Here is a 27,822-nt window from a genome sequence, read left to right as displayed (position 1 = left end):
CAAGGCCAGCCTTAGTCACAAATGTGAATCAGATGATAATTGTCTTCAGCGTTCCCAGCCTCCTCCTTCTCAACCATTCAGTTCCTTCCTTTGTGTAACTCCATCCGAATCAGGAGGAAATAAAAAGCAAGTATAACTGTAAATTTAAGTTTAATAACCTTTGCGTTTTAAACTTATTTCTAATTATGAGATGACAGGCTTCTTTATTTGTTACCAAGAAATTTCAGACATCATTGAGGGGGATTAGAAATAAGGGTAGAGGATTTAAAAAGTCTTTTCAGGGAGCCTAAAAATCACAGCTTGTAACCTACCAGCTCTTCTGACTTTAAGTCTGATTCGGTAGGTAAGTCTATTTAAAGACTAAAGAAAAAATTTTTTTAAACAACTTTATTGTGGTATAATTTCTGTACAGCAAATTACACATATTTCAGATGTACATCTGATGGATTTTGAAAGATGTACACACATACGAAACCACCACAATCAAGACACCTAACATTTCCATCACTCCCCAAGAGGTGCAAATTTCAAACTCACAATTTATCCCTTCGCACCCTGTTTAGCCCCTAGTAACCATAAGTTTGTTCTCTGTCTGTGAGCCTGTTTCTGTTTTGTAAATAAGTGTCATTTGTGTCGGTTTTTTTAGATTCCATATATAAGTGCTATCATATGGGATTTTTCTTTCTAAGGATTTTTCTATTTCATGTTGAGAAGTTAAAGAGAAGTGTCTTGTCTATTCCTGTTTCTGTGTGATGTCAAACTCATTCGCATTGGAAAGTTTCTCTGTGAACGTTTGCACTTTGAAATACCATATACATATTTTTAACTGACAGATAACTGGCTTATTATATTAATTTCAGGTATGCAACATCTAAGTTCCCTAACCTGCAAGGCAGGCACAACCTCTGAATATCTCTCCAGTGTGGCCTGTCTTTCCAGCGTAATCTCAGGCCACCTCCCCTTTGCTTAACAAGCCTCAGCCCCTGATTTCTATTCCTTGCGCTCACCAAGCTCTTTCCTGCCTTAGGTTTTGACTCATGCTGTTCTGTCTTCCTGGAAAGCTCTTCCCCAACATTTTGTGCATCCAATTCCTTCATGTTCCTTAGAAACTAAGACAAAATCACTTTTTAAGAGATACATTCATTGATCATCATGCGATTTCTTTTTCTTCTTCAGTCTTATCCTTGTTTTTCTTCAAGGACTTTTACAAACAAACACACATATGCTGCTTATAGGTGTCAAGTACTATTCTGTTCACAACAACCTCATAAGTAGATTAAATTACTGTCCCCTCTTTAAGGATGAGGTAACTGAGGCACCCACACAAGTAAGTGGCAAATTTGGATTTGACCCGAGCAGATCAGCTTGCGCTCTTAACCACTCTGCTGTATCCTGCCTGCCAGTGTTACAACTTGGAATTATTATCTCAATCTGTCTTTTTTTGTAGCTGCTCTTTGTTTTTCATTTCTGTTACTGTTTGCTTGCCTTTGTCTGTCCCTTGCCAACATGAGCTCCATGAATCAGGGACCACTAAGCCCTGACATGTTATTGGCCATTGATTTCACAGTGCCTGCTGTGTACCTGGGACATAATGGGTACTTAATAAACATCGCCTTCATGAATGAATGAATGAGTGAGAGCAAGAGGAAGCAATATTCATGCTGATAAAGCTGGTGGAAAGTTGGTTTGAGGTACTAGGCCGCAAAAATACAATTTTTCCTAAATATTTGTAGGTAAGGAAGTTCCCTAAGTGATTGGAGGCTGCTAGGATAAAGAAATATGAGGGAACCCTGCTTCTAGGAACGATTTAAGAAATGATTTTCTAGATACGTGTCATTGATATGTATACACATACATGTATGTACATATATATGGTATGTCTGACATAGGTATGAAGAAAGAGAGAAGTGTAATTGTGTAGAAGTGGAAGACTATGATATATACGGAAATAAATTTGCTTTCTTCAAGTTAAATACCAACATAGAAAGGGCCAAAGTTGTAATAAGCAAAATCTTAAAGTATTGAAATAGTGTACATGTCCGAATGAAACCAGACTGAATATATTAATAAAAGTATTAATCAGAAAAATGAGGTGGGGGAGAGCCTGGGGAATGGGTGGCAATGGAAGCTTAGAAGAAGGAAAAGGAGACATACAGAATCTGCTCCAGACAATATGATCCCCTTGAAGGGCTATGCTTGCACTCCGTGGAGCGAGGGCAGGCCAGGGGCATACTGGGAAAAAGGCAGCTTCGCTAACTGCAACGCCAGGTTTCCTCTCCTTCTCTTCAGGAGTTCAGCACCGTTCATCACTGTGATGGGAGACTGGACACTACGGGAGCCCCTGGGCAGCGGGTGGGGTGCTTGTCAGCTGCAGTGAGATCAAGGCTGCGCAGGTGGAATGGAATTCATGGTGGTCCAAAGTTTCAAGTCTTTTCTTTCTTTCTCCCTTCCCTTTGCCTCTCTCTGTCCTTTCTTGATCAGATAACCACAAGAGAATACTGTAATTGTGAGCATGTGGAAGGAATCTTTTTTTGTCTGTTTTTGGAGACAGTGAAAATCACATCCAGAGAACCTATTAGTCAGGGTTTTGTAAGAACAGTGCCATTTGCTCTTTCTCCCACACCCTCAGTTCCTTTTTTTCCTTTGCCTGTCCACAATGATGGGAGAGTCCTGCTTTCTAACTCAGAAAGCTTGCGTGTGTGTGTGTGTGTGTGTGTGTGTGTGTGTGTGTGTTTGAACACTTCTTGGCCACTGAGAAACAGCTCTGTAATAAGTGCCACCAGGAGTCAGGGAAGGACCTGGTCAGGCCCTTGGTCCACTGATCCCACAGCCTCCTGGTGACACAGAAATAGCCTTTTCTGCTATTGCTTCCTTTCCTTTTCGTTCTTCTCTGTTCTCATCTCATCTCCATTCTTTATTCTCTTTCTCTCTGACTTTGCCTTCATCTCCTCTTGTGATTCTTCATCATCACTCTTCATGCTGATTAAAGTGGTCTTCTTATGAGCACCTAATACGTAGTTGCTGATTTTGTATTAGTAACGCATGAAGGCGAAGCTAACATAATGATCCAGGTTAGCGCTCCGGAGTTATGGCTACATTTTGGCTTTACAAGTTAAGAGATGCCTGACTTTGGGAAAATCACTCAACTTCCCTGTGCCTTTCTTTTACTATCTGTAAACTGGAGATAATGGTTCCCACCTCAAAGGGTTGCTGTTAGGATGGGAGAGATTGCGTATACCAAACTTAGAAGAATGCTTGGCACATGGTCTCATGAACTATTAGCTCTTATTATTTGAAAAAATGTCTATTGTGGGGTACCTATATTGATTTCATATATAGGGAATTTCATGCAGTTTTCCTTTATTGAAGAATCCGTAGACTAGAACTACTGGGGCAAGAAATAATAGTACCTAGTGGTTTACCGGGTGCATGCATTATAGAGATCTCTTTCTGAGTAGTGATCTTGTGATAAGGGAGCCACAGAAAGCTTGAGTGAGGGCAACCAATCTTTAGCAAAGACTGTCCTGAGTGGGTAATACGGTTAGCTGCTGAGAGCGGGAAGTGAATCAGGCCAAGCTAGGGAAGGGCAGGGAGGGAACGCGAGAGGAGGCAGGAAGGAGGGGCGGAAGCGGGAGCCTAGGCGTGCGTCTGGAAGGCTCCCGAGCATAGTGTTTGGATGCAGGAGGCCGGGGAAGGATGCTGCGATCCCAGCGGGCGAGAAGAAGGATGCCCGGGCCCCGAGCGCGTTAGTGGCTGTTCGCTGCTGTTCGCTGCCCTTCGGGGAAGGCGCAGGTTCCAGGCAGTCTCCTGAGCTTGGGCTCCCGGCGCAGCCAGAGGGCCGGGCGCCCACGCCACTCTCGGGGGCCTCGACGTCCACCGGGCGAAGCCCCCGGGAGGAGCTCCCGCCAGGGGGCGAGCCGGGCCCGGCCCGGCCCGGCCAGGCCAGGCGGGGGTCCCTCCCGCTCGCGTCCCGCCGCCCGGGCCGCGGCCCCCCGCGCCCGCGGTGCCGGCCGCCGGGAGGCGCCTGGGGAGCTTGCCGTCTGGTCCCTCCCCCGCGCCCCCGCCCCCGCCCCCCGCGCCGACTCCGTCCGCCTCCCCGCCCCCCGCGCGGAGCCCCGGCCCGGCGCGCAGGGAGGGAGGGAGCGAGCGAGCGGGCGGGCGGGCCGGCGCCGCATCATTCCGCACCCGCTGCAGCGCGGCCGGACGGAGCAGGTGGAGCGGGCGGCAGCCGCGAGCCGGGCCCGCGGGGACTGCAGTGACGCGGCCCCGAGACATGGCGGCCGCGCGCCTCTGAATAAGCAGAATCCGAGCCCCCGGCCGCCGCCGGCCGCCGCCGCAGCCCGGGCCATGCCGCGCGGCCGCTGAGCGCGCGCAGGGGCGGCCCGCAGGGCACATGCCCCCGATCCTCCCCGCCGCCTTCTCCATGTCGCCGGCGTCTCGGGCGGTGTAGCTGCGGCTGCCGGAGGCGCAGTCACGGCATCGCCCTGCTCGCCCATCCGGCCGCACTTCTCTTTCCATTCGCATCCTTCCCTGCTCCTCCTCTCCTTCTCCCTCCCCCCGCCGGCTCTGCATCCATCTCCCCCACCCCGTCATCCCCTCCTGCATCCAGCCGCCGGGGCTATGGCCGCGGAAGAGGTATTGCAGACTGTGGACCATTACAAGACCGAGATAGAGAGGCTGACCAAGGAGCTCACGGAGACGACCCACGAGAAGATCCAGGCTGCCGAGTACGGGCTGGTGGTCCTGGAGGAGAAGCTGACCCTCAAGCAGCAGTATGACGAGCTGGAGGCTGAGTACGACAGCCTGAAACAGGAGCTGGAGCAGCTCAAAGAGGTGAGTTGCCCGTCACCTCTTCCCTGCTCGGCCCCCGTTCCCCCACCCTCGACGCCCACTCAGCGTTTATGAAGAAGTCGGAGAGGATGCTCTTGAAGGGACTGTTTCTTCATCTTTGAGCTCTTTGTTGATAAGAAAAGATTGAAAGAGCCCATTGTTTTACCCCCCAAGAGAGCAGTTGCCCAGGAAGTGAATGTATAAGCTGGAATTTGGGAGGTGATGACTGCTGAGGCTGTGGGGGAGAGGGATTCCTGAGAGTCCTTAAGGATCGGCGCTCAAAGGCGACATTCTAGTGGGTTGGAATGCGTAAATCAAACTTCTCAAACTGCTGTTACATCAGCCCAGGTTTCAATGTCACTCCCCTCATCCAAAGGCGATGAGTAGGTTTGTGTTGAGGACCCACAATTTCAGGATGGTTGCCTCAGCCTTGTGCTGAAGGTAGCCACTCCTTGATGAGACTGGGGACTGTTTTTAGAAGAACTCCCCGCCAGTCCCGTTTGACAAAGGCTGGGCAGTCTTCTTTCTCCCTCGCCTTAGTTATTCTTGTCACCGGCTGCAGGAGAAAAACAACTCTGCTGCTGGGTGATGTGCTGCCTTGATTTAACCTCTGAGTGAGGCTGGGCTGTGCCCGAAGTCTTGTAAGGTCACCCTGAGCGGGGAAGATCTAACTCCCCTGCAAATGGCCTGAAAGAATGATATATGTCAAGTTCGTGCATAGCCGAGCATTTCAAATGAGGCTCTTCTGTTAGAAATGACTGTATGAATAAAACCAGAGTATCTCAAATGGGCCCCATATATATAACACTTGCCCTCTTTAATCTTTTGGTATTTGGCATCTTTTAGAGACTGACTAACGTATAGGAAGAAAATAAGTGGTGAATATGCTTTGATTTCCTATCAGAGACAAAATAATACACTATTGTTGAAGGGAGTCAGTCTGTTTTCCCTGATTCCTGAGGCACTATGGGTAGCAAGTAACCAGCTATATATGCAGATGTGCACACTGGTTTTCTGTGTGGCATGTCTTTATTTTTAGGTGAATGTTGGCATTTTAAATGTTAATTCTAATTTGATATGTAACATTATTCAGAAATTTTTTTTGTAATGTACTCAGTTTTTCAGGAGGGTGTCTTGTTTTATATTATCACAGTTAAAAAACATGACTTATGACATCTAATCAACTTACCTAATAATTTAGTACATAATATGGTAGGCATTTATACTTTGAGGTATGTCTTTTTTCATTCTGATGCCTAACTGCCAAAAAATAAACATATGGTAAAAACCCCAAGTAGAAATCTGATTTTTGGGTATTTAGCTGTAAATTTGTAGTCCATATTGTTTTGTATTGTTTCGCGTTTTGGGTTTTTTTGGTTATCATGTACCTGTCTGTTCTTAACTACAGCTGGATTTACTGGTGTTTTCCAACTTAGAGTAGATCTTCAGCTGATATGTTTAAATTCAGTGATGGTGAACCTTATGAAGTCAGAAAACAGGGTGATGATTGTAAATCTCAGCGGTATTTTGATGTCTACACTTATGAGGACAGCTTTGCCAAAACAAGGAAGTGCAAACCAGGCACTGTTAGCCATCACCTCCTTTATAAACGTGGTAGGATTAATTTAACGAAAAGGAGTGTGACTGTTAGATGACCTTCCTGCTTGATTCAAACAACCCTGCTAGGTTTCCTGTGTCATTACAGTCGCCCTGCATAGTAAACCTTAATACAGTTGTCTTTTGCTTTTCCTAGACCGTAAGCTCTTAAGGAAAGGAATCTATCTTTACATTACATCCAGTCTTTATCACAAAACCTAGCACCTAGTGAGTGGTATTTTATGAAAGAATACATTTATACTGAAAGACGATAGAACTTTTTCAAGCATTCACTAGTCAATATGGGCTAGTGCCAGAGAAAGACTAAAAGAATTAGAAAGTATAGAAAGTGACTAATATTAAAAACTACCTGTATTACTTTCATTAGCAATAATAGGAAAAACAAGAAAAAGTGTTTTGTAAGAATAGTGTAACTGGTTTCTTAATACAGAATATTGCAACTACCAATTACTATTTCTTCTATAAAAAATTGTGGCGTATTCGTATCTTGTTGTGTATAGCAGGAGGTTAATAAAAATTTATCAGGATCATTTTTACCAAATGATACTTGTTAATACATGTATTTGAGTTGCATTTAGCATAAATGCAATTTAATGTTAGGTTCCCAATGAACTGGCTTATACAATTATATAAAAATGTACTTTAAGGTAATGAAAGAATCATTGTATTTGGTTATTTGATAGTGAGACCTGTTATTCTGATCCTGCACTTTAGTTGCGAGTATTATTTAAATGAACTAAATCAGTCTCACTACTGTTTGTTTCCTATTTGAAAAGTAAATCCAAAATAATCGTGCAAACTACGATATTCTAGCGATATCTTATGGAAGCCATTTTTGAGAAACATGTTTTGTGAGTGCTCTTGATTTTTCAAAATCATATTTTATTCATTTTCAAGTTTATATACTAAATGATGATGCATTATCTATATAAATAAAGCCAAGTATAAAATCTTCGGCTTATTTCTGGGCTCTTTCAACAAATATGATTCATTTAAAAGTAACTGGATCGGTTTATGGGAATGTCAGCAGGAAAGCACTGTGTAAGTCCAAGTTGGATGCTGGTGGTTTGCAGTGTGGCGACACGGCTCAGTCTTTACAGGTCATGTTTGTTTGCAAGAGTCAGCACCCAACAATGCTACTGCCCTCCCTCCCAGGCTTTTTACTGCTCTGACGATAATCCGAGTGAGCAGTGTTGCTGAAGATGTGCGGAATCAAGATGATGAATTCATGAGGTTTTTTTTTCTAGTGACTTTCTTCCGTAGGTCAGGCATGCTTTTTGACTTGGCTCATCCTTGAGCCTACACAACTGCTGTCATTCTGTTCCCGAAAGAAGACTCTTGAAAAAAAAAAAGTACTGATGATGTGAAAAAAGAATGACTGACTTCGGACATCATCATCATGTTTCCCTTTTCATTGTCTTTGGGAAGCTGGACCGAGCACCTATCCACTAGAATATTCGGCCGCGGTTTTGCTTTTATGATTTCACGAATAATGCATGCTTTTCCGAGGCCTGAAGGGTACCCAGACCCAGTTAGGTTCAGGGCCTGGCTGATTGTATGTTTGAGATGTGTGTAAATCAGCACTGTGTCTGTCACCCTGGCCAAAATAGTGTTTGAAGAAGAGTCATGTTTCTAAAATTATTTGAAAACTAAAAATATTCATTTGTTTAAAAAAAAACCCTAGAATTTAAATTCAAGGGTTTTGTTTTTGTTTTTGTTTTTGTTTTTGTTTTTTGTTTTTTGGCTTTAAAAATGTTTGAAATTTAAAATATTGTAATGTTTAAAAAGATCCCCGTAGAAAGGAGTGATTCAGCATTCCTGTTAGCATTTTACGAAACACATCCATGTGACAACATGAGAAAAGTTTTGCAGCTAGGTTACAGTAGACGCTCTACTAAGAATCTCTGACTCATTTTCTCTCATTTTCTCAACCTGACATCAAGGATAGACACTAGCTGCTGAGGAAGCACTTTGTGGACATAGAGCAGCTTTTCTTTCTGGGGCCAGTTTGAAGCTTTTTCAGGACCGTAGTTACATCATTCAAGAAATAAACATTGAACTCAGAGACTTTTAGAGATCATCACATTAGGACCTGTTGAAAGCCATTTAACTACCTGAATTCGTCTTTAAACAGAACTAATTTTTTCCCCCTATATGCTTAGAAAGACGGTTAGTTTCTCTTCTCTTTGTAAATTCTAAATCATAAAATCATATGGGGAAAAACCCCCAGGTTTCTTTTCTAATCCAAGAATAAACACAGAGAAAGGTAACACTGAATTTGTTAGTATTGGCTAGTGTTTTTTCTCTCTTAATGTTTTTGCTGAAGAAATGTTACATTTATTATCAGATAATTTTGGAAAGTGTTTACAAGCAGCCTCATCAAAGAAGCATAATCATTTCCAACTGCATTTTTTTTTTCACCCAATTTCCCTAACACGTGCCATTTTTGCTTTTTGTTTCAACTCGGAAGATGTCTCCTCTGGCAAAGTTATTTCTCAGGTGTCATTTAGCAAGATTTTATAATCTCTCATCACATTCACCATATTTACATGAACAGCAGCCACGGTTTGAAGATTTTTTTTCGGAGTTTCATGCTTAACAAAATATTCTTCCTTATCTTCCCTTTACATATACATGCACTTTATGGATGTTGCATTCTAAATTGAAAATATAATGAACTTGCATGTTGAAAGATGTAATAAAGGACCTTCTCACACTGAAGCTTATACCTGTAAATATGGTTTGAAGGAGAGGAGGACCTGAAGACTTGGCACAGTCTGACTATTAAATGACTCCTTATGGTAAAGGAGAAGTAGCAGGAGGTGAAACTGGGGATGCGGTCGTGGCCATGTTTTGTATTGGGAACTGGGAACCATTCAAAGGAAATGAAACAAAACAACGTAGTAACTGCGGTTGGTACCTTACATTTATCTCATTTAATCTTCAAAGTCACTCAGAGGCTTAGTATCCATTTTTACAGATAACAAAATAATTGAAGTCTTAAAGCATTAAATTACGGATACAGCTCGCCTCAGGACAAGGCACTTTGCATGCCTTATCCCCAGTCTGTACAGCCATCCTTCTACAAGTTACCGTCCTAAAGAAGAGGAGACTTGGTTTCCGAGAGGCTGAAGAGGCTTCTCGAGGCCACAAAGCTAAGTGATGAAACTTGGTTCAGGCTGAAGCCCACTTTCTTTTCACTGCGCCGAACTCCCCCCCCCCCCCAGAGGATGATACACCTCAGTCAGCCTGCAGTTTAGAAGGTCAAGGTCACAGAGGGAGGATTGCAGTTGTGCAGGGGTGGTCGGGAGTAAGAGGTGGGGACAAACCTTAGGGCTGCTGAGGAGCTGTTGGGTGGAGCATGGTTTGGATGGGACTGGATGTGGCAAGTGAGGAAGAGAGCGGATTTGAGAATATCAGGATGGATAGCAGGTGTTTTCATTCACAAACGAAGGTTCAAGGAAGAGCAGTTTTAGGGGGTAAAGTTGATGCCCAAGTTATGAGTCCTTTTAATTCACGTTTTCTTGGAGAAGAGGCATACATTGCATGATACATTAAAATACTCAACTCTCAGTTTAATGAAACAAATGAATAATTTGTACAGCGGGCTGATGAAGCCAGATCGCATTCTGAAGTAAGAGATGTGCAGACTCATCAGAAGTGGGCAGGAGGCTGGGCTGGGGCAGGGAGGAAAAGTGGCCCCTGCTGACTTTTTGGGTTAGGGGTGCTGGGAGCAGCAGCACTCACCCCCTGCTGTCTGAGATGTATTTTAAATTTTTTTATTTTTTTAATTAAAGTACAGTCAGTTACAATATGTCAATTTCTAGCGTATGCATAATGTTTCAGCCATCCATAGACATACATATATTTGTTTTCATTCTCTTTTTCATTATAGGTAACTGCAAGATATTGACTATAGTTCCCTGTGCATTAACACTTTTGAGTTTTTCCCTTTGCTTTTTTTTTCGGCCGTCAGAGTTTGATTGCTCTTTAAAAATTACAATTGTATAATTACGGCAATTTGTGGCAACCATTCCAAGTTAGATAAAAGCATAGACAACTTACTAGTTTCCCCTTCCTCTCTTCCCAGTTCTGTCTCTGTTTACTTGGTGAGTATTCTCTTATATTTGCTTTAAAATTATTTTTAGTTTTATTTTATTGAGTTATAGTCAGTTTACAATGTTGTGTCTAAATATTTTTAAACATATGGATCCATAGGCAGGTTTTTCTGTGGTTCGTATTCTTTTGTTTTTATAAAAATGGGATCATGCCATACATATTACTCTGCAACCTGGTGGGTTTTTAAAAATTTAATAGTATGCCCTTTTAGAATGCAGATGATCTAGGGCAGGGCAGGATGTTTAAAGCACTGATGTTTTGCGTGTGAAGCAAATGGGACTGGTTAGGGAAGATGAGTAGAGAGCTTCGGGGAGTGTGGTTGACACTGGAGGATGGGCGGGGCGGGGAGGTGGCCCAGGGTCAGCCCTAAGGGTAGCTTGGGTGGCAAGTGGGACAGAAAGCTAGTGTCGGTGTGGGTAAAAGATACTGATGGAGTTTGTTGGGGTGCGCCACGGCAGGCCTGTGTCATCACAGCAAGGGAGGGAAAAGATGGGAAGTTTTATGGGTGAATTAGCAGCGATTTTGATTCCTTGCCTTGGCTGGTGACGGAGCGATGTGTATCAGCAGAATAGGTGGCTGGTTTCCAGGACTGGCAAGAGCCCGTCCCGCAGTGTGGCCACATCCTGGCTGTGCTGGGTCTTGGCGAGAAGCCAAGATGATTCAGGCAGATTGGGCCTCGTTATGTTATTCCATCTTCGCCCTGTGATGGTTGAGTGGCTTTTTTTAGCTTTTCGGAAGAAACTATTTTTTATTATAAAACTATTTTGGTTGTAATTATGAAGATAACTTACCTTTACTGAAGACAATAAAGTACACAAAAGTATAAAGAAAATTAAAATCATCCATAATTTTATCACCGAGATATTACTGTCATTATTTAACTTCTTTCCCTCTAGCAATCCTTTATGTGTGAAGGTATATAATGAATAATATCAAAATTGATATCAGTATGAGTATAAATATAGATGCAGATAAATATGTAGATCCTAATACAGCTTTTTTCAAAATTTGAATCATGCTGTCATAAAAAATTATTTAAATTGCTCTAAGAAAGCCTTTTTTTAAATTGAAGTGTGGTTGATATACAATATTATATAAATTACAGTGTACAATACAGTGATTCAGTTTTTAAAACTTATACTCCATTTATAGTAATTATAAAATATTGGCTGTATTCCCTGTGTTGTACAGTATATCCTTGTAGCTCATTCTGTACACAATAGTTTGTACCTCTTAATCCCCTACCCCTGTAATACCCCTCCCGTCCTCCCTGTCCCCTCTGGTAACCCCTAGCTCTCTATATCTGTGAGTCTGTTTCTTTTTTGTTATATTCACTAGTTTGTTTTATTTTTCAGATTTCACATATAAGTGATATTGTACAGTATGTCTTTGTCTGAATTATTTCACTTAGCATAATACCCTCCAAACCCATCCATGATGTTGCAAACAGCAAAATTTCATTCTTTTTTATGGCTCAGTAGTATTCTGGGGTGTGTGTGTGTGTGTGTGTGTGTGTGTGTGTGTACCACATCTTTATCCATTCATTTGTTGGTGGACACTCAGGCTGCTTCCATATTTTGACAGTTGTAAATAATGCTGCTATGAACATTGGGGTGCATGTATCTTTTCAAATTAGTGTTTTTGTTTTTGTTTTGTTTTGTTGTGTTTTTTTCAGCTATTTACCCAGGAGTGGAATTGCTGGGTCATATGGTAGTTCTGTTTTCAATTTTTTTTTTTTTTTGAGAAACCTCCGTACTGTTTTACATAGTGGCTGCACCACTTTAAATAGCTGAGTTTTGAAATAGTTGGTCACGGTCTTATATAGCTTCTGAAATTTAGCATGTTGTGCAGGTGGTGCGGAGAAGGTACAAGACAGGAAATTGTTTGGCAGAAGTGTTTTTCCTTATTATTATGGAAGGAAATATGAGAGTGGCAGTTGATACCTTTTCCTCCTGGGATTTAATTACTTTATAAAACTAAAGGGTTGGAGTTGATCTCTGTGATTTTTATTATTATGACAGTTTTTATTATGACTATCTATTTTCTGTGATGCTGTGTTTTAGAATTGCCAAATCTACTTATTTACCTACCTGTCCTTTACTTTTCAGGTTCAATTTTACAAAATATAGAAAAATCTTGCCTAATTGTGATAATTTTCCACTAGGCCTCCGGGGACATACATCAATTGTTTTCTATATTTTTCTATTTCCACTCTGGTCACTCAGCTCCAGCCAGGATAATCCACCTGTCTTCACACTTGAACTCTACCCGCCTACAATTGTTTTTTTTTTTAAACAATTCATAGTTCCTTGAACACCTGGCCAACTCAGTTCCCTCTGGATTCACGTTACTTTTTGAATCATGCCTATATTGTTCTAGAACTGATTCATTGAGTTTGCTTTCAAGGGCATGTTTGTTACTTGGCTTCAGATTGTAGAGCAAGGCCTGGTGGGTCCCTGGGAGCCAGATTTTGTATCAGAATAAAGAACTAACCAGCAAAGTTGTCTGATTACGGAATGAGGCAAGGGTTTTTAGTAAGTAGTGAGCTCCCTGACACCAGGGAAGTTTACTGAGTCTAGGCAACCAGATGCTGGGAATACTGCCTGGAGGGCTCATGCTTGGAAGGGGGTTTATACAGATTGCTTTCTTTCTTTCTTTTTTTGATAGAGGTTCTGGGGATTGAACCCAGGACCTCATGCATGCTAGGCAGGCACTCTACCACTGAGCTATACCCCCCCCCCCCCATAGAATGGTTTATAATGTCCACCCTCCTTCATCTGAGTTTTTTTTTATTTTATCATTCCATATGTTCCAAGGAATTTCATGTGTTTTTGCTTTTTTTTACTTCCTTCCCCACCACTAGATCACAGTGTTTCCAACATGGTCAAAATCTTCTATTTAATAGCATTTCACAGTATTTATGACTTTTGAACATTTGAAATATTCTCACAGTGTATCAAAAGTTTATCTTAGTTTTCTTTTTAAAAAATACTTCCATGCTTTCCTGACCCACTTGGGTTTGTTTGTTAGTTTGTTTATTTATTTATTTAAAAAAGTGTTTTATTCATTTACTATTGTATCATTTTATTTTATTTTATTTTTGTGGGGGGAGGTAGTTATGTATTTATTTTTAGAGGAGGTACTGGGTATCGAACCCAGGACCTCAAGCATGCTAAGCATGCACTCTACCACATAAGTTATACCCTCCCCTTATGTTATTTTTGAGGGAGGAGGTAATTAGGTTTACTTATTTGTTGATTGATTTTTAATGGAGGTACTAGGGATTTTAATGGAGGTTTGAACCCAGCACCTCATGCATAGTAAGTATGCACTCTACCTTGTGAGCTATACCCTTCCCCAGTTTATCTTAGTGTTGATTTATGTTTTGCTTGTTCTTCAGAAGAAGATTGATGCAAAATTTAAAAAGTTAAAATGATTATGAGTTGTGGGACATTTCAATTTTGAAAGCTTTGTGGTTGCATTGAGGGTGGTCTCCAGCCTCTGGAATCCCTGTTTTCATGCCCTGTAAGACTACCCATTCATGTAAAGAGGATGTAGGAAATATACATAGTGGAATACTACTCAGCCATAAAAAAGAATGAACTGTTGCCATTTGCAGCAACATGGTTGGATTTGGAGGCTATTATGCTAAGTGAAATAAGTCAGACAAAGACAGTACTGTATGTTATTGCTTATATGTGGAATCTAAAAAATAAAACAAATGAATATATCAAAACAGAAACAGACTCATGGATATAGAGAACAAGCTAGTGGTTACCAGTGGGGAGAGGGGAGGGGCAAGATAAGAGTAGGAGATTAAGCACAAACCACTATTTATAAAATAAATAAGCTGCAAGAATATACAAGAATATATTGTACATTGCAAGGAATGTAGCCAATATTTTACAATAACTTGAAACAATATAGTCTATCAAAATTTTGAATCACTACGTTGTATACTTGAAACTAAGACAATATTGTAAGTCAGTTATACTTCAATAAAAAAGAGGAAAAATTTTTAAAAATTCATCTTTGAAAAATGACCATCTGTAAAGTAGTGTATTACCTTCAGATTCTTCAAGTGAGGTTCTGGAGCGCGACATTGGACGAGTTTGAGCAGAGCCTAGATTCTCCCAGGGCTTTTTGAGGAGGTGACTGAATACAGACTACTCATTAGGACCCCCTAGGTGATTTATAAAACTACTGCTGCTGGGACCCCTCTCTGAGACAGTTTAGTCATTGGAGGTGGAGCGAGGGGCTTCAGTATGTTGACACTCCCCCCTCATGGGTGCAACCAGGGCTGAGAGCCTCTCTCTTAGAAACTTCCAACTCTAGGACTAAGTGACTGTACGAATAGAAGTATTTGGTAAGAAAAGCTGGAAAGTTATGAGCTAATATGTAAACATCAGTTGCACAGGAAGGGAGGGTATATAGCTCAGCAGTAGAGGGCACGCTTAGAGCATGCATGAGGTCCGGGGTTCAATCCCCAGTACCTCCATCAAGAAATAAGTAAGTAAGCAAACCTAATTACCTCCCAGCAAAACAAACCAAAAAAAAAAAAAAAAATCAATTGTGCAGTCTTTTTACTTGTCTCCTCTGTTTTCTGGAAATGGAAATACTAGAAAGGCTTTCAGAAAACCTGCAACCAACGTCATCAAAAATCTAATTGCAAAAAAAAAAATCTAATTGCCTCAGTTAAGATGGTTAAAATGTATGCTAAAAGCGTGTAATACTTGATTCGTCAGGGTTGTCTGAAGTTCCTTTTAAAGTTACTTGTCTCCTTTGCTGTGTCTGTTTTGTTGTTCGCAGTTGCTTATGCCAACTTTACAAAATTCATAAGTAGGATTTTTAAAAAAGAATTGCTCTGCTGGATTGATCTTTTAACTTCTGGGGTTAACTTCACTTGTTTTTTGTTTATGCAGACTTACTGTTTTCAAACAATTTATGGGGAAAAAATGTAATATTTAACTGCTACGTTTTTGTATTTAGAATCGGAAAAAAGGGACCTGTTTGCATTTATGGGAAGTACACAATCACAGTAGCAATTTCCTTAAGAATGTTTCGGCGTGGGTCTGTAAATAGAAGATTCTGAGTGATGGGTGTTTGTTTTTCTCTGGCATCCTGCAGACTAATGTGGAATCAAATGCCACTGCTGAAGAGCTCTTAGCCGTCAGTTTTTGAAACTGAAAGAGATCTTATAACATGAATGTGCCTTGCTGAGAAGCCTCACTGATTGCCTTTCTCTAGACGGTTTCAGGAGATGTTTTGAAGCTGACCTTGATGTGAGGTTGGATCTTGGGCACGGCTTCTTTTGATGAGCTGTAGATCCTGTCATCTTGCAAATTACCTTTTTGGCATGCATGGCCATTTCCTCCTGTTTAAATCATAATCTGAGAGGCTGGAGGGGATTGAGTTGGGGGTGAATAGCAGATGAGGTCAGAGAGGGAGGAGATGTCAAGTGATGCAGTAGCTTTTACATCCTTACTAGGACTTTTGACTTTTGCTTTGCATGAAATGGGAAGCTCTTGGAGGATCTGAGCACAGAAGTCACAAATACTCCACACTTTTCCCCCCAATCCGTGTGTGCATTCGAAGAGACTGTAACCTCCTTCAGGGAAAAGGAGTTTAAAATAACCTGGTAGCTCGTGAGAAGTGTCGCATTCTCCTCCCTGCCTCTCCCACAGCAAGTGTTTCATAGTTGTTTCTGGTATTGTGTTCCTTCAGGCTGGAAAAAAAAAAGATGAAGTAATTAAGACAGTTATTTTGAAAAGGAGAGGGAGGATATAGCTCAGTGGTAGAGTGCATGCCTAGCATATTTGAGGTCCTGGGTTCCATCCCCAGTACCTCCATTAAAAAAAAAATAGATCTAATTACCTCTCCCCCCAAAATAAACAACAAAAGAAAGAGGTTCAACTAGACACTTGCTTTAAAAAAATAACCATTTGTTTGAGTAATTAACCCGTTTACTAGAAGGGATACCGTGCTGACTTGCCGGGCTCTTCGTACTGGAATCTTCACCTGACTTTCTTCTACTCTCTGCCTATTCTGGACCATGTGAGCCATCTGGTAGACCCTAGTCTAAAGTGACACAAAGACAGTTTAACATTGTATGACTGGTTTTGTGTCACAGTTGATATCTTAGTTCCTGAGGGACTGGAATGAATGCTGGTCATTTATTCATTCATGTTTTAAATATTTAGAGAATGTCGGTTATATGCCGAGCTCATGCTGGGTGTACAAAAACTCTTTATTTCTAAGTTAGTTGCTTACTGTTAGAGGCAAAAAAGATGAACAAATGTGATTAAGATGTTTTATCGGAGAGATCGTGGGCTTTTGAGTCAGAATGAACTGTCTTTGAATCTGTTTAGTAGCTTTGTGATTTTAGCCTAAAACCTAGAATGCTACGAACCTCACTCTCCTGTTCTGTGAAATGGAGGAAGGTAACTCCGGGTGTAAAGAAAAATCCACTTAAAGCATTTAATACAGCCCCTGACACATAGTGAGCACCTGATAAGTGATGGATGTGATGATGAGAATAGTAATTAATAATAATAATAAAATGGTAAAAATAATAATATGTCGGCTGTGCTTGACAGGACCCCAGAGAAGAGGGCAGCAAACTCAGCTTGAAGGGACCCCAGGAAGCTTCCCGATCGTGGCCACGTGTGAGGGTGTGGGACCAACAGAACGGATTTTCTTTCTTCTTTTTCTTTTTCTTTTTTTTTTTTGGTTAAAAAAACTTTTAATATAAAATGAAGGGAAATAGACCCACCAGAACTAAAACATAAAGTTAGAGCAGTTAATGTAGTTCGCATTGATCAAATGAATAGACTGAAAGATTAATAAAACAAAACGGTGTCCATACAGCAAGTAAGAATTTCATATAATCTGGGAAATATTTCCAAGATATCAGGGGAAAACGGTTATTCAATAAACAGGTCACCATATGGGGAAAAATACTGTATTCTTTCTTCATTTCCTGATTTAGGCCCCAGGGATCAAAGAGTTGAGCGTAATTAAATGAGTCATAAAAATAATAGAAAAAAAGGAATCTTCTCAAAACTGTATAATTTTAGAATAGGATAAACCTTACTGAAAGCATGTCACAAACCAGAAACTATAATAGTATATATTGGGAAAATTAAGCATTTTTGAACCGGAAGATAGTTAATGAAGTAAAAAAAGCTAAGACAATTATTTGCAATATGTATTTTAAAAGATTCGTTTCTTAATCTTTGTTAAAAGTTCATTAAATAATAATTTTAAAAGACTAAAATCACAACAGAAGAGTGAGCAAAGGACATAGATATTTTGTTGCCCAAATGGCTTTTAAATAGATTAAAAAAAGGGACAACCACATTCCTAATTAAGAAACACAAAATAAAATAACAAATGAGATTTAATTTTTCACCAAACAGGAGGGATTTTCCAGGCAGTGGCGGGGGCAGAGTCATTGAGGAAGAAGGAACAGCCTGCAAAGGAGGGGGAATTGGCGAGACCGTTGCTTGTCAGCATCTGTGTTACTGCGGGTGGGGTGTGACATGCGTGAGAGGTGGGAGGTGAGCCTGGAGAGATGGTCTGGGGTCAGGCGACGAAGGACCTTGTGACAGGCTCGTGGGTCCCTGCCAGCCTCGGCTCGGGCGTGGCTGACGGTGGTGACGTCTGCCACGGGAAGGCTTTGCCACTGAGAGCCAGTCCCAGGGACAAGGTGGGCAGTACCTCCGACCAACAAGGGGTCTGGAAATCTCCGCTGCTCCTCTGCCCCGTTTGGTGTGTTTCAGGGTTTGTTTTAGCCTCGTGGCTTCTTGCGAATTGGAGCGTGGCCGCTTCCCAGTCTCACCTCCATCACGGCCAGGTCGCCTAATTGCCCCTTCAGTGCGGGTCCTCGGTGCCACTGTCCTCCTGGGTGGCTGGGCTGGTGCTGCTCCCAGCGACTGTCATCACGCCCGCACCCCTCTGATTCCCGACTCACAGCTCCGTCAGCCGCATGCCCCCCCCGGAAGCCTGACTTCCAACCTGTTGATCAGTCCCTGGACGTTGTGCTCTGTCCACACTAGACTTATCATTTCCTTTCTCATCGGCTTTGCTGTTTCGGGCTGATTACTGTTTTCCTCCTTTCTTGTCTTTTTTCCTCAGTTGTCATTAAATCAGCTTCAACCTCCTTTTTGCTTCTTTTCTGGGAGAGCCTCCCTTACGCCCCTTGAACAGGGAGGGTCAGGCCACCCGTGGGGGCGCTGAGGAACTTACGCTTGGTCTACAGACCACACAAAAAGCACTGACAGTTTCAAAGCAGGAAGGTAATATAATTAACTTTATGTTTTTAAAACGGTGATTTTTGGTTTTTGATTCTGACAGTGCAGTGGTCCTGGCCCTCTGCCTAATAACCCTTTTGCTGGGAGCAGTGAAAAATGCTACATATAAAAATAGCCCTTACAATGCATGAATGAATTGACTTCTTAGCAAGAATGCTCAGAGGCTAAACCTGAATTAAAGCAGGAACCTTTAGAAATGAGCAGTGTGTCAGCCCTGACTCCTGCCTGGAGTGCACTGGCTGAGTCAGATAAAACTGAGCTTGTTTCTGTGGGCCACTTAGGGTAGAGGAAAGAAAAGACAAAGCTTAGAATTCCCCATGTTTGGGCTCCAAAGGACGTCACACTCACTGTAAGAGAGACTGGAAAAACCATCCTGCCCCACTTTCAGCGGGGACTACATAGAACGCTGGGTATCTATTCTCAGACTTCGCACCCTACCAGTAGACTTTCGCCAATGTCTGCAGTCTGTTCACACAGAGTGTGTGTGTGTGTGTGTGTGTGTGTGTGTGTGTGTGTGTGTGTGTGTGTGTGTGGAAGGGCTGAAATTCAACAAACTTAAGGTCAGAAATTAGTTTAGAGTGATCCTGGGATGGTCATGCATGGCAGACTGGGAAGAACCACCATAGATAATCTTCTTTTAAAAAAAAAAGGAGGAGGGCAAAATAGACAAAAAACAAACACCATCGGCTTCACATCCTTGTCATGACTTTGTGTTGTCAGATTTTAGGCTATCTGCCTCACTGGGAGGTGCGAAGGGGTGTCTCCTTGCAGCTTTAGTTTGTGCTCTGTGACTGCTAACGAGGGTGAGCATCTTCTTAAAAGTTTGCAGGCATTTATGCTGCCCCTTCATTGCGGTGCTTTTTTGTGTCTTTAGCCCGTTTTTCTGCTGGGAATGTTTATACCTGACTGGTTTGTAGGGGTATATATCTATAGATTTTATATACTAAACTTTTTTGGTTATAGATGTTGAAAATCTCTTTTCCTAGTTTGTGGCTTGCCTTTTCACTCTTTCTGGGGTTTCCTTTGTTGAAGAGAACATCATGATTTTAATTTAGTTGATTTATCAGTCTTTTATGTTTATAGGTTGTGTTTTTTTAACTTTATTTTACAATATATTTTTTAAATTGACATATAGTTGATGTACAATATTATATGCTACAGGTATACGATATAGTGATTCACAATTTTTAAAGGTTATACTCCATTTATAGTTACTATAAAATATTGGTTATTTCTCCATGTTGTACAGTCCATCCTTGAAGCTTATTTTATACCTGAGAGTTTGTGCCTGTTAATCTTCCACCTCCATCTTGCCCCTCCCCTTTCCCTCTCCCCACTGGTCACCACTGGTTCCTCCTCTACATCTGTGAGTCCTTCTTTTCTATTATATTCACTAGCTTGTTGTGTTTTGTTTAGATTCCAGTGTAAGTGATATCTTGCAGTATTTGTCTTTCTCTGTCCAGACAACCCATTTAAAATACGGGGAGAAGAACTGAACATTTTTCCGAAAGAGGAAATGTAGATGGCCAGCAGGAACGTGAAACGTTGCTCAGCATCACCAGTCTCAGGGAAACGCAGATCAAAACCACAATGAGACACAGACACCGTCTCACACCTGTCAGAGTGGCCGTCCTCAGAAAGAACATGAGTAACAAACGTTGGCAAGGATGTGGAGGAGAGGGAACCCTTGTGCACTGGTGGTGGGAATGTAAACTGGTGCAGCCACTATGGAAAACAGTATGGAGGGTTCTCAAAAACCCGAAAACAGAACCACCACATGGCCCAGCAGTTCCACTCCTGGGCGTATACCCGAGAAAAACCAAAACGTGAATTCAGAAAGACAGGTGGTGTTTTTTGATTCTTGTTTAAGAAGTCTTCTCTTACTCTAAAGACGTACAAATATTCTCTTGTATTGTTGTCTGAATATCTTATGGTTTGCCTTTTATATTTAAATCTTTAATTCTCCCTGGAATTGATTTCTGTGTTTGATGTGAGCTAGAAATCTAATCTAATTTCCCCCCATAATTTTCCGCTCTAAAATTGGATTGCTAGTTTTTTTTTTTTGACGGGAGGGGGTAATTAGGTTTATTTATTTATTTTTTGAGGTTCAACCCCCAGGACTTGGTGCATGCTAAGCACACACTCTACCCACTCCCCCATTGCCAGCTACCTCACACCATCGGCTGTGGAGCAGTCCTTCTGTCCTCCACTCACCTTCAGCACCTGCTTTGTCGTAAATCAGGTTTCTGTATACGCACAGGTCTGTTTCTGGTCTATCCCCTTCCATTGGTTGTTCGTCTGTTCCTGGACGAGTGTCACAGTGTCTTACGGTTGCAGCTCTATGATACGTTATTGGTCGATGGTGGAACACTTCCACTCTGCCCTTCCTTAGGAGTCGTTGGCTTTAGGAGTCCTCTTTGTTCTCATTGGCTTCGATACACTTTTAGTATTTACAAGGAAGTGGCTGGTGAACCAGGGCAGAGCACACGGTTTATTCCCATCTCCCCAGTGCTGTTTCGGAAGGATGCTGAGTGTCTCGTGCTTGTCCTAGACTCTGTGTACATTTTTATAAGCAAAGCAGGCAAGCTCCAACAATGGAACTCAATTGTCTGATCAACTAGCTGTCACTACAAACCTTAATGGGGTCTGTGATCTAATTCTTAAGAACTCACTTTGAAGAAAAATATTATTTAAGGGCTTTTCATAAAGGTTTTAAAAATACCAGCTCTAATCTCCAAGTCCCTTATGAGCAAGCATATGCATATTTCTAATTTAAACAAGCTTCTGAACTATTTTATGGCCTGGAGCTCTGTAAAAATTCTGTTCTTGGTGATTTTCCTCTTACCACAGTCATTGGAAAAACAAATTTCTACACTGATTCCCATTTAACTGGTCTATTTAATAATAACATCATACTCCTGTGAAATGTAAACCTTTTATGGAAAAGGCTCTGATGAACTATTACCTAGGTAAGAATCCGTTTCTTTTTATCATTTTACATTGTTTCAGTTTTAGTATTAATGAGAAATGTAATTATTCCTCTTCTTAAAAAAAATTCACAGTGTTATTTATGTTCAGATATTTTTAAATCAATAATTTCTCCCACATGTTTAGAGCTTAATTATATATATAGGGGGAGGAGGTAATAGGTTTATTTATTATTAGTTGTTTTTTTTTAAATGGAGGTGCTGAGGATTGAACCCAGGACCTCGTGTGTGCTAAGTACACGCTCTACCGCTGAGCTATATATACCCCCCCACTCAATTATATTTTCAAGTCAAAACTATTTGAGTTTTTTCCCCTTCATAATCTGATATTAACAATATGGAGAGCTTACGTTCAGCAAACTAGCATCACCCTTAAAACGTCCTATTTAATATTAAAAAATAAGACTTTGCCAGTCCCCTTTTTCTCCCTGTGTACTCTTCTTTCTCATTGTCTCTTATCCCCTCACTCTTCATTAACTTTACACCAGAGTATCAAGGATTTAATGGATCACGAAAGAATGAACTCTAGGGGAAAATTCCTGGGAACATTTATTAAATGTCAGTGTGGAGGAAATCTTCCCAAGCAAGATATAAAATTTAGAATGAGAAGGCAAGGCTGACACATTTGGTTACATAGAAATTTTTTTAAAAACTGGAATAGACACCCTAAACACAACAGATTGGGGGAAAAATGCAACATGGTTAACTTACAGAGGATTATTATCCCTAATATACAGCTCCTCTGAGTTAATCGAAAACAATCATACAATCACCTCCCCCACCAAAAAAAAAAAAAAAAGAAAAAAAACCCCAACAATAATACAACAGAAAAAGGGCAAAGACTGTCACTAGACAAACAGAAGAGGGTTTGCAAATAATAAACGTGGAAAAGATGCTCAATCTCGGTGAGTGAATGCAAATTAAATAATAGTGAGTTTTCACTGGTTTACCAGTCAGCTTACAAAACTGTTAAATATTGACCACATGCAACGTGGCAGAGTGTGTGGAAATGTGAGCATTCTCACGTTGTTTGTGGGAGCAGGGATTGCTATGAGTTTTGAGAATGTGACTGGGCAGTCTGTATTAAGATATAAAATGCCCTCAATACTTGGATCCAAGAATCTCACAAACCACAGGTGACTAACACCGTTCCCCAAATACCCCGCGTCAAAGGGAAGCACCTTAGCATTTAGTATCTAATCTAGACCCTGTTTAAATACAGATCGTAAATGTGTGGAACATAGGAGGAATCAAAACATGCTCATTCATCTTTGGTGTATCTTAACAGACTTCTTTAAGTTTAAATAAATAATGCTTCTATATATTTAAATAAAATCGTGTTTTAAAATCAAGATGTAATTTTACCCATCCCCATGTATCCCTTCTCCCTTAGCCCATTTCACGGACCTGGTTTGGACTTTTGATTTAGTGATCAGAGTGTGATTTTTTGAAAAAAATTTAACGCTACGTTACTTTTCAACTCTTCTTGGTCTTGAATATATGCGAGCATTTTTGACAAAAAGTGATGCTTATTCTCCATCCTGGTGGATTCAGGGGTTGCTCCTCTCAAAGTAAAGGGGACACCACCACCGGGGCTCATTGTCCTCAAGAGCAACCCTGCCACCGTCTCCCGACCCTATTGGCGGAGGAAGTAACACATTTACTCCAAGGTTTACAAAAACACTCATAAAACACCCTCTGTCACATTCTGTGAAAGAGTTAAGTGGTGACTTGGGACGTTTTAAACCTACCGTTACTTCTCTTTATGTATTTATGTAAAAATGAAAGTTGTAGCCTATAAAAACAACTCTGAAAATCCATTGCAAAAAGGAAAACTTGATGTAGGGAAAAAAGACTGAAAATGAAGGTTAGATGACAGTGAATGTTAAAATGAAGTTTTTTTTTTTCATTTCTAATCCTAAACAAGAACAATAATTGTAGACATTTATTTATTTCACAGTGATTGTTGGACACCTGCCATGTTAGGTGCTTGGGGTACAAAGTTCCTGCCCTCGGGGGCTTGACATATCGTGGGCGAGACAGGCATAGAGGAGTAAGCAAATAAACAATTGTGCACAATGACGTGTGCTAAAAAGTGAAGAGAGCAGGACAAAAGAATGAGAAGACTGGCAGGTATGCTGTCGCGGGAGGCTATCGCAGAAATGAGGGCCCAGCGTGGCTTTTCAAAGGAGACAGCATCCCACGTGGTGAGCAATAGCCCAGAAAAGGTTTCACAGTGTCTGGGGCGGAACGTAAGACCGTGAGCTTCATGGTACTGCCATCGTGGGTGCAGTCGGCCTTTATAGGGCAGACCTGCGCTGTGCATTGTGGGGCCTCGGGCTCCTGCGGATGGTTAGCATCCCTGGCTCCGCCCACTAAGTGCCAGGGGTGTCTCCTCTCCCAGGTCTTGATTATAAAATTAGAAGTGTGGCGGTGGAGGCTATAGCTCAAGTGGCTGAGTGCCTGCTTAGCACTCATGAGGTCCTGGGTTCAATCCCCAGTACCTCCTCCAAAAATAAATGAACCTAGCTATCTCACCCCCAAATAAAAAATAAGTAATACAATGATAAATAAATAAAATATTTAAAAAAAACAAGAACAAGATCATTGTCATTGCACAACATGGTGACTGTAGCTGACAATACCGTATTATACATTTGAAAGTCGCTAAGACAGTAGATCTTAATTCTCATCGCAAGAAAAAATTGGAACTATGTGACGTGATGGATGTGAAATAGGCTTGTGGTGATCATTTCACAGTGTATACCTGTAACAGATCATGTTGTATACCTAAGAGCTGATACAACATTATATGTTAATTGTATCTCAATTTAAAAATTAAAAAAAGAAAAGAAAAAGACAAAAACAAAGTACCATCGCACATTCCAAACTTCTCTTCCCCCAGGGGAGCCCTGCTACCCTCAGCTGGGAGCCCCTGCAAACTGGAGTGAAGGGTTGGGGTAGATGTTACAGAGAGGCGGCTGGAGGGGTGGACAGCGACCAGGTCCTGGAGCCCTGGCGAGGAGTCTGGTTGTTATTTTAAGTGTAGCGGGCAGCCACTGGAGTGATGTGATCTAATAAATATTTCAGAAAGATCCCTCTGGCGCTTCCCTGCAGACTGTTGATGGAGTGAGCCAAGTGGGGAGGCTTTTGCAGTAGTTCCAGTGTCAGATGATGGTGGCTTGGACTGGGGGAGAAGCTACTTGGCGGCGAGAAAAGAATGATTTAGTATGCATGTTGAAGGGTTTGCCAGTTAATTGGATGTGAGAGCAAAAGAAAGGGAGAAATCAGGATGGCTCCTGGGTTTCTTTAGAATCAACTAAGAAGAATATAAAGAAATCATATGGTGAGATATGAAAATGAAGGAATAAATAATATTTCACAACTAAATTTAGGAGCTGAAATATTTCATATTCACTTGACTTTGAAAATTCTTATGGATCCCAATTTTGATACTTTGTTTAAAAAGGAATTTTAAAATGTGTCTGCCAAGAGCATTTAACACTTGGAAAGGATTCATAACTGACAGAAAAGCAAGCATCATCTAGTTATTATGCCCTATGATGTAATTTACTGGACCTAAGTTGGCTATGTTTCATGATACATTGAGCCGCATTTCTTTGTTTCCGTTACAAACCTAAAATGTTGTCATTTTTCTTCCAATAAAATAAAACAAACCAGCCATATATACTCTTTTGACATTCTCTGAAGGCAACCCCATCCAGTTATTAAAATGGATGTCAGTTTTTTTCCAACTAAAGAGTTAATTATTTATAGGGAGCAATGTGTGTGCTCTAGATTAGAAGCATGGAGACTAGGGCATAAATATATCCTTAAACTGGAACTGAAGTTAAAAAAAAATGCAGCTGGTGCAAATAGCAGCTTTCTTTCCCCTCTACTGTGGGTCTTTGTTGACTCACTTGCAGTGTTCGATCGTGTTGTGGTCCCCGAGGGCCAGGGAGGTGGGTGTCCTGGACTTACGAAGAAGCTGATGTGATCTCAGTCTGCATTAACAGAAATCCTATCCAGAGTATGATGATCAGTGTTTGCCCATCCACTCCTGGAATACTGTGTTCTAGGTGTAATGATCCAGGCACCAATGGATGGCAGGTAGGAGGAATACAGAGCTCAGATACGAAGGACTTTCCTTTCTGGAAGACGAAGAGCAGAGGGAAAAGTAACAGGCGTTCTGAGGAGAGAGACTTCCTTTTTGGCTAATGAAGATGTTTAAGCAGAAGCCAAAAAGCTGTTTGGTAGGGACTTAAGGAAGTGAGTCAGGCATTTGATGGAGTTTGGAACAGAGGACATCTAAATTGTTTTCAGCATGGTGACTCTGTCATTAAACACGCCTGTTTCCCTAATACTGCAGCATTCGAATGAAGTCCTGATAACCACAGCTGCACCAGTCCTGGGGTTTGTTTTGCAACGGCTGCTTGGTGGTTAAACTCTTCAGGTGAAATAGCAGAGTGACAGAGAGCAGCGCCAGCAAGAGCGGGCACCTCTCCTCCGGAGCGGGCATCACACACAGGGGCCCATGTGTCCCACAGGCAGAAGCCAGCCCAGGGATCTAGAAACATTGATGTAGAGAGCTGTTGCTGCTGCTTTTTTTTTTTTTAATACAATAAGGGGAATCATGCAAAAAATCTGGATTCCAGAACTCTCAAAAAATTGGAAGATTTCACAAAGCCCTGGGCCCGCTTTTCTTCACGACACTGGTGAGTTGGACCTGAGTCGTTCTCCTTCAGAAAGGGCACGAATCTCCAGTTCACCGCCGTCCCCAGCATTTCATCTCATACACAGCACCTTACTGTCTACGTCCCACATTTAGATCCTCCGTTGCATCATTGTTGACTTCTGAGTTTTGATTTTCTGGTCTAGATCCTGGCACTCTTTCCTTCTATGGATAAAAAGAAAGTTAAGTGTGAGAGAGCAGAGGGGTTGGAGGAGGACATAGTGCCTTACTTGGACTTGCCTGGACTTGGATTAAAAGGACCCACATTTCATTCTGAGTCCGTCTCATATCGTGAAGCCTCGTTTTTTCATCTACTAAATAGGAACAGCAAACAGGACTGTGTTTACTTCGGAGTGAGCTGGTATATGCAGGAGCACCTGGCACATAAATAACCTTGCCCAAAGCACACGTTCTGGTGAGCTGGTGCCTCCCTACGCCCTCCTGTAAAACCCGAGGCAGCTCTGACGTTCCCTTATTCCGTGGTGGTTGATTTCCATGTGTTTTCTCTTTGTGTCTTACTCAACTTTCTATCACCAAGCACTGAACTTTGCCATTCTGATGAATGAATGAATGGAGTGAATTTTGAGAGTGAGGGAAGAGAGGATAAAGGAAAAGGAAATAAATGACTGAGCATCTTCTTCCTTCCCGTCTCTCAGAACTACTCCTCCCCCCACCGCCCCCAACCCCCCTCCTCTCCTTCCCCAGATCCTCAGCCTGGTTCTACCCTGAACTCTGATCTCTCAGAGTTCCACTTTGTGGCTGAATTGAACATTCTTTTTTTTTTTTAATACCTTTATTATGGTATGATTCCTATACAGTAAACTACACGTATTTCAGATGTACAATTTGATGAATTTTGATAGATGTACACACCCATGAAACCACCACCAGAATCAAGATAGCTAACATTTCCATCACGCCCATCACTCCCCAAGAGGTGCAAATTTTGAATTCCCAATTTATCCCTCCCACCCCCTTCACCCGCTGGCAACCCTAAGTCTGTTCTCTATGTCTGTGAGTCTGTTTCTGTTTTGTAGATAAGTTCATTTGTGTCCTTTTTTTAGATTCCACATATAAGCAATGTCAGGTTGAACATTCTTAAAGACATTAAGAAGGTGGTTTTTTTCCCCCAGTTTTTTCTTTAGGAGCTTTGTTATCAAGTTTACTTAAGGCTCCAGAAATAGTTACTAATTCCTGAAGGTAAAGCCCTGTTTTGGTTTCTCAT

General features: G+C 41.5%; 1 protein-coding gene across 3 annotated transcripts in view; it reads left to right on the top strand.

The window, feature by feature from the left end:
- The first annotated feature begins 4,442 nt into the window (after window positions 1-4,442).
- BICD1 (BICD cargo adaptor 1) overlaps window positions 4,443-27,822 on the top strand; it is a 169,152-nt gene continuing 145,772 nt past the window's right edge. For 2 of the 3 annotated variants that reach the window (XM_072954440.1, XM_072954441.1), the window contains exon 1: window positions 4,593-4,833. In XM_072954440.1, the coding sequence (XP_072810541.1) occupies window positions 4,621-4,833 (213 nt within the window). In that variant the 5' untranslated portion in view covers window positions 4,593-4,620. Of the gene's footprint in view, window positions 4,834-27,822 lie in introns of all 3 variants that reach the window. The other variant, XM_006199979.4, reaches the window with a different exon arrangement.

The sequence above is a fragment of the Vicugna pacos genome, chromosome 34 (genome assembly GCF_048564905.1).
Source record: "Vicugna pacos chromosome 34, VicPac4, whole genome shotgun sequence".
NCBI lineage: Eukaryota > Metazoa > Chordata > Mammalia > Artiodactyla > Camelidae > Vicugna > Vicugna pacos.
This window is presented reverse-complemented; position numbering and strand designations above follow the sequence as displayed.